The 7,500-nt window shown below is 47.7% G+C and overlaps 1 protein-coding gene across 1 annotated transcript in view; it reads right to left on the bottom strand.

Moving 5' to 3' along the window:
- The window catches only part of LOC109881755 (glutamate receptor-interacting protein 1-like), a 142,619-nt gene that overhangs the window by 118,473 nt on the left and 16,646 nt on the right, over nucleotides 1–7,500 (bottom strand). The window contains 2 exon segments of the mRNA XM_031820760.1: nucleotides 54–137; nucleotides 2,783–2,928. Of these exon segments, the coding sequence (XP_031676620.1) occupies nucleotides 54–137; nucleotides 2,783–2,928 (230 nt within the window).

Genomic DNA, 7,500 nt, shown 5'->3' with positions numbered 1-7,500 from the left:
CACACACACACACACACACACACACACACACACACACACACACACACACGTACCTCGGATGACAAAGCCGAACGTATTGCCTTCTTTGTGCAGAGTCACCTCGACGCTTTTGAACATCAGCCCAGAGCCTTGAACAGCTGAGGAGAGAAGAGCAAACACTATATGAACATATCACTACCTCCACAGTTACATCATTACACAGTCTGGGAGAGGAGACATCATTACACAGTCTGGGAGAGGAGACATCATTACACAGTCTGGGAGAGGGGACATCATTACACAGTCTGGGAGAGGAGACATCATTAAACAGTCTGTCTGGGAGAGGAGACATCATTACACAGTCTGGGAGAGGAGACATCATTACACAGTCTGTCTGGGAGAGGAGACATCATTACACAGTCTGGGAGAGGAGACATCATTACACAGTCTGTCTGAGAGAGGAGACATCATTACACAGTCTGGGAGAGGAGACATAATTACACAGTCTGTCTGGGAGAGGAGACATAATTACACAGTCTGTCTGGGAGAGGACACATCATTACACAGTCTGGGAGAGGAGACATCATTACACAGTCTGGGAGAGGAGACATCATTACACAGTCTGGGAGAGGAGACATCATTACACAGTCTGGGAGAGGAGACATCATTACACAGCCTGGGAGAGGAGACATCATTACACAGTCTGAGAGAGGAGACATCATTACACAGTCTGGGAGAGGAGACATCATTACACTGTCTGGGAGAGGAGACATCATTACACAGTCTGGGAGAGGAGACATCATTACACAGTCTGGGAGAGGTGACATCATTACACAGCCTGGGAGAGGAGACATCATTACACAGTCTGGGAGAGGAGACATCATTACACAGTCTGGGAGAGGAGACATCATTACACAGTCTGGGAGAGGACACATCATTACACAGTCTGGGAGAGGAGACATCATTACACAGCCTGGGAGAGGAGACATCATTACACAGTCTGGGAGAGGAGACATCATTACACAGTCTGGGAGAGGAGACATCATTACACAGTCTGGGAGAGGAGACATCATTACACAGTCTGGGAGAGGAGACATCATTAAACAATCTGGGAGAGGTGACATCATTACACAATCTGGGAGAGGAGACATCATTACACAGACTGGGAGAGGAGACATCATTACACAGTCTGGGAGAGGAGACATCATTACACAGTCTGTCTGGGAGAGGAGACATCATTACACAGTCTGTCTGGGAGAGGAGCCATCATTACACAGTCTGGGAGAGGAGCCATCATTACACAGTCTGGGAGAGGAGACATCATTACACAGTTTGTGAGAGGAGACATCATTACACAGTCTGAGAGAGGAGACATCATTACACAGCCTGTCTGGGAGAGGAGACATCATTACACAGTCTGGGAGAGGAGCCATCATTACACAGTCTGGGAGAGGAGACATCATTACACAGTCTGAGAGAGGAGACATCATTACACAGTCTGGGAGAGGAGACATCATTACACAGTCTGGGAGAGGAGCCATCATTACACAGTCTGGGAGAGGAGACATCATTACACAGTCTGGGAGAGGAGACATCATTACACAGCCTGTCTGGGAGAGGAGACATCATTACACAGTCTGGGAGAGGAGACATCATTACACAGTCTGGGAGAGGAGACATCATTACACAGTCTGGGAGAGGAGACATCATTACACAGCCTGTCAGGGAGAGGAGACATCATTACAGTCTGTCAGGGAGAGGAGACATCATTACAGTCTGTCAGGGAGAGGAGACATCATTACACAGCCTGTCTGAATGTAAAGCTCTGCATCAGACCAGGCAGAGGAGACATAAAAGGAAAAGACACCGAGGTGAGATGTGTTTGGTAAAGGTGGCTTTGAACTCCGTGTACAACAGCTCTGGAAAGGTACAAAGGAATTGTGGGGCCTCAGGACTCTGACATCAGACGGAAGATCCAGTTTCATCTAGTATACATCTAGTATACATCTAGTATACATCTAGTATACATCCAGCTTGACTCTATACTCATCCAATTCTATTGATTAGTATCTATCTATTGAACCAATCAGATCAACAGGACTAATGTGTCTATTGAACCAATCAGATCAACAGATAAACACAACTAATATATCTATTGAACCAATCAGATCAACAGATAAACACTACTAATGTATCTATTGAACCAATCATATCAACAGGACTAATGTGTCTATTGAACCAATCAGATCAACAGGACTAATGTGTCTATTGAACCAATCAGATCAACAGGACTAATGTATCTATTGAACCAATCAGATCAACAGGACTAATGTATGTATTGAACCAATCAGATCAACAGGACTAATGTGTCTATTGAACCAATCAGATCAACATAATGTATCTATTGAACCAATCAGATCAACAGGACTAATGTATCTATTGAACCAATCAGATCAACAGGACTAATGTATCTATTGAACCAATCAGATCAACAGGACTAATGTATCTATTGAACCAATCAGATCAACAGGACTAATGTATCTATTGAACCAATCAGATCAACAGGACTAATGTATCTATTGAACCAATCAGATCAACAGGACTAATGTGTCTATTGAACCAATCAGATCAACATAATGTATCTATTGAACCAATCAGATCAACAGGACTAATGTATCTATTGAACCAATCAGATCAACAGGACTAATGTATCTATTGAACCAATCAGATCAACATAATGTATCACTGACTATGAAGGACTTTATCATTTATAACAACGTGGTCCTAAAACAGTAGAACTCACAGACAGGTGGCAGCTCGAATTCCACCTCTAGAACCACACGTTCTCCGACGTTCTTCAGCAGGCTGATGATCTCGTCGTGACGGAACTTGGTCAGATTGATCCCGTTTACAGACCTGATGTAGTCGCCCACGTTGAGCTGGTCACTCCTACACAGAGAGAGATGGATGGTGTGATAGAGGAGGGGGGGAAGATAGAGAGAGGGGAGGGGATGGAGAGAGAGGGGAGGGGATGGAGACAATCAGAACAGAAGTAGAGAGAAACACACACAGAGAAAGATATGGAGACGAGAGGATGGGAGACAGAAAGAGGGGAGGGGATGGAGACAATCAGAACAGAAGTAGAGAGAAACACAGACAGAGAGAGGGGAGGGGATGGAGACAATCAGAACAGAAGTAGAGAGAAACACAGACAGAGAGAGGGGGAGGGGATGGAGACAATCAGAACAGAAGTAGAGAGAAACACAGACAGAGAAAGATATGGAGACGAGGAGATGAGAGAAACACAGAGAGAGAAAGATATGGAGACGAGGAGAAACAGACAGAGAAAGATATGGAGACGAGGAGATGGGAGAAACACAGAAAGAGAAAGATATGGAGACGAGGAGATGGGAGAAACACAGAAAGAGAAAGATATGGAGACGAGGAGATGGGAGAAACACAGAAAGAGAAAGATATGGAGACGAGGAGATGGGAGAAACACAGAAAGAGAAAGATATGGAGACGAGGAGAAACACAGAAAGAGAAAGATATGGAGACGAGGAGATGGGAGAAACACAGACAGAGAAAGATATGGAGACGAGGGGATGGGAGAAACACAGACAGAGAAAGATATGGAGATGAGGAGATGAGAGAAACACAGACAGAGAAAGATATGGAGACGAGGAGAAACACAGAAAGAGAAAGATATGGAGACGAGGAGAAACACAGAAAGAGAAAGATATGGAGACGAGGGGATGGGAGAAACACAGACAGAGAAAGATATGGAGACGAGGAGATGAGAGAAACACAGACAGAGAAAGATATGGAGACGAGGAGATGGGAGAAACACAGACGGTGAGTGTGTGACAGAAGCACCAGATCATCAGCAAACAGTAGACATTTGACTTCAGAGTCTAGTAGTGTGAGGCCGGGTGCTGCAGACTGTTCTAGTGCCCTCGCCAATTCATTGATATATATGTTGAAGAGGGTGGGGCTTAAGCTGCATCCCTGTCTCACCCCACGGCACTGTGGGAAGAAATGTGTGTGTTTTTGCCAATTTTAACCTCACACTTGTTGTTTGTGTAAATTCATTTTTTAAACGCGGTATGTTTTTTCTCCCAACACCACTTTCCATCAATTTGTAAAAAATGACAGGCCAAGTGGTTCTCTCTCTCTCTCTGTCTCTCTGTCTCTCTCTCTCTCTCTGTCTCTCTCTCTCTCTGTGGTAAAATAGGTTACTGTCTCTCTCTCTCCCGACCCTTCCATCCCTACATCCCTCTCTCTCCCTCCCTTCCATCCCTACATCCCTCTCTCTCTCTCTCTCCCTCCCTTCCATCCCTACATCCCTCTCTCTCTCCCTCCCTTCCATCCCTACATCTCTCTCTCTCTCTCTCTCTCTCGCTCTCTCTCCCTCCCTTCCCTACATCCCTCTCTCTCTCCCTCCCTCCCATCCCTACATCCCTCTCTCTCTCTCCCTCCCTCCCATCCCTACATCCCTCTCTCTCTCTCTCCCTCCCTTCCCTACATCCCTCTCTCTCTCTCTCTTTCTCTCTCTCCCTTCCATTCCTACATCCCTCCCTCTCTCTCTCTCTCCCTCCCTCCCATCCCTACATCCCTCTCTCTCTCTCTCTCTCTCTCTCTCTCAGTGTGATGGAGAGGGGCAGTTGTCAGAGCGTGTAAAAGGAGGAATCAGATGTGACCTGTGAGTTCAATGAACCAGTCAGCAGCTGACAGGAGGGAGGAGAGTGGTGTTTTAAACAGCATCCATTTATATAGCTAACACACACACACACTGAATACACACACACACACTCACTGAACACACACACACACACAAACACACATGGTGTATCTCTCTCTCACATGGTTTATCTCTCTCTCTCTCTCTCCCTGTGTCTCTCTCTCCCTCTCTCTCTGTCTCTCTCTCTGTCTCTCTCTCCTCTCTCTCTTTCTGTCTGTCTCTCTCTCCCTCTTGTCTCTCTCTCTGTCTCCTCTCTCTCTCTCTCTCTCTCTCCTCTCTCTCTCTCTTCTCTCTCTCTCTCGTGTCGCTCTCCCTCTTGTCTCTCTCCTCTCTGTCTCTCTTCCTCTTGTCTCTCTGTCTCTCACAGCTACATGTAGTCATATAGTCCTTCACTCCTCTCTCTCTGACGTACACAGAGACAAGCAGGGGCAGCTCTGAATCGGTGTATCTGTGTCGTGTGACGAGGCAGCTGTGTATCTGTGTGTGGTGAGGCCAGGTCTGAATCTGTTGTTTATGTGTGTGGTGAGGCAGCTCTGTATCTGTGTGTGGTGAGGCAGCTGTGTATCTGTGTGTGGTGAGGCCAGCTGTGTATCTGTGTGTGGTGAGGCAGCTGTGTATCTGTGTGTGATGAGGCAGCTGTGTTTCTGTGTGTGGTGAGGCAGGTCTGAATCTGTGTTTATGTGTGTGGTGAGGCAGCTGTGTATCTGTGTGTGGTGAGGCAGCTGTGTTCCTGTGTGTGGTGAGGCAGCTGTGTTTCTGTGTGTGGTGAGGCAGCTGTGTATCTGTGTGTGGTGAGGCAGCTGTGTATCTGTGTGTGGTGAGGCAGCTGTGTATCTGTGTGTGATGAGGCAGCTGTGTATCTGTGTGTGGTGAGGCAGCTGTGTATCTGTGTGTGGTGAGGCAGCTGTGTATCTGTGTGTGGTGAGGCAGCTGTGTATCTGTGTGTGGTGAGGCAGCTGTGTATCTGTGTGTGTGAGGCAGCTGTGTTTCTTCTGTGTGTGGTGAGCAGCTGTGTTTCTGTGTGTGGTGAGGCAGCTGTGTATCTGTGTGTGGTGAGGCAGCTGTGTATCTGTGTGTGGTGAGGCAGCTGTGTATCTGTGTGTGGTGAGGCAGGTCTGAATCTGTGTGTGGTGAGGCAGCTGTGTATCTGTGTGTGGTGAGGCAGGCTGTGTATCTGTGTGTGGTTGAGGCAGCTGTGTATCTGTGTGTGGTGAGGGCAGCTGTGTTTCTGTGTGTGGTGAGGCCTGTGTTTCTGTGTGTGGTGAGGCAGCTGTGTATCTGTGTGTGGTGAGGCAGCTGTGTATCTGTGTGTGGTGAGGCAGCTGTGTATCTGTGTGTGGTGAGGCAGCTGTGTTTCTGTGTGTGGTGAGGCAGCTGTGTATCTGTGTGTGGTGAGGCAGCTGTGTATCTGTGTGTGGTGAGGCAGCTGTGTTCTGTGTGTGGTGAGGCAGCTGTGTATCTGTGTGTGGGTGAGGCAGCTGTGTATCTGTGTGTGGTGAGGCAGCTGTGTATCTGTGTGTGGTGAGGCAGCTGTGTATCTGTGTGTGGTGAGGCAGCTGTGTTCTGTGTGTGGTGAGGCAGCTGTGTATCTGTTGTGGGTGAGGCAGCTGTGTATCTGTGTGTGGTGAGGCAGCTGTGTATCTGTGTGTGGTGAGGCAGCTGTGTTTCTTCTGTGTGTGGTGAGGCAGCTGTGTATCTGTTTTTGGTGAGGCAGCTGTGTTTCTGTGTGTGGTGAGGCAGCTGTGTTTTCTCTGTGTGTGGTGAGGCAGCTGTGGAGGTATTTGTTTTGTGTTTTGTGTGTTGTGTGTGTATTGTGTCCGTGGGTAACGTATTAAGGTGTGTGTGTGTGTGTGGTGTGTGTGTGTTGTGTGTAGCATATGAAGGGTGTGTGTGTAGCATATGAGGTGTGTGTGTGTGTGTGTGTGTGTAGCATATGAAGGTGTGTGTGTAGCATATGAAGGTGTGTGTGTGTGTGTGTGTGTGTGTGTTAGCATATGAAGGTGTGTGTGTGTGTGTGTAGCATATGAAGGTGTGTGTGTGTGTATGTGTGTAGCATATGAAGGTGTGTGTGTGTGTGTGTGTGGTGTGTGTGGTGTGTGTGTGTGTATGTAGCATATGAAGGTGTGTGTGTGTGTAAGTGTGTAGCATATGAAGGTGTGTGTGTGTGTGTGTGTGTGTGGTGTGTGTGTGTGTATGTAGCATATGAAGTGTGTGTGTGTGTGTGTGTAGCATATGAAGGTGTGTGTGTGTGTGTGTGTAGCATATGAAGGTGTGTGTGGTGTGTGTGTGTCGTGGTGTGTGTTGTGTGTTGTGTGTGTGTGTGTGTGTGTGTGTGTGTGTGTGTGTGTGGTGTGTGTGTGTGTGTGTGTGTGTGTGTGTGTTGTGATGCTGGACATGTGTGAGTTACCTAGCACGATGCCTCCCTGGCGCAGGTTGGACACCCGAGGTTTTCCATCCTTGTCAACGCCCCCAGACACAGTGAGTGCCGAGTGTGGTTCCCCTCTTTCTTCATTAACTCTACAACACTGGAGCCCTTAAACTCATCTGAGAGAGGAGAGGAGGAAGAGGGGAGGAAGAGGGACAGGCGATGAGAGAGGTGCGGAGACGGAACAGGCCCCAACATGATGCAGAACACGAGATCCTTCCCTGTCCTCTCCTCCTCCTCTAAAAAGGACTGTCAACACGCTGTCCTCAACTCCTTATCAGGAAGGAAGCAGCGGAAAGATGAACGGTTGAATGGTTTCTCTCCTCTCTCCCTGTTCTCTCTCTCTCTCTCTCTC

This window comes from Oncorhynchus kisutch, unplaced genomic scaffold (genome assembly GCF_002021735.2).
Source record: "Oncorhynchus kisutch isolate 150728-3 unplaced genomic scaffold, Okis_V2 scaffold3646, whole genome shotgun sequence".
In the NCBI taxonomy this organism is placed as follows: domain Eukaryota; kingdom Metazoa; phylum Chordata; class Actinopteri; order Salmoniformes; family Salmonidae; genus Oncorhynchus; species Oncorhynchus kisutch.
Note: the sequence above shows the minus strand (reverse complement) of the source record. Positions and strands in the feature narration are given on the sequence as shown.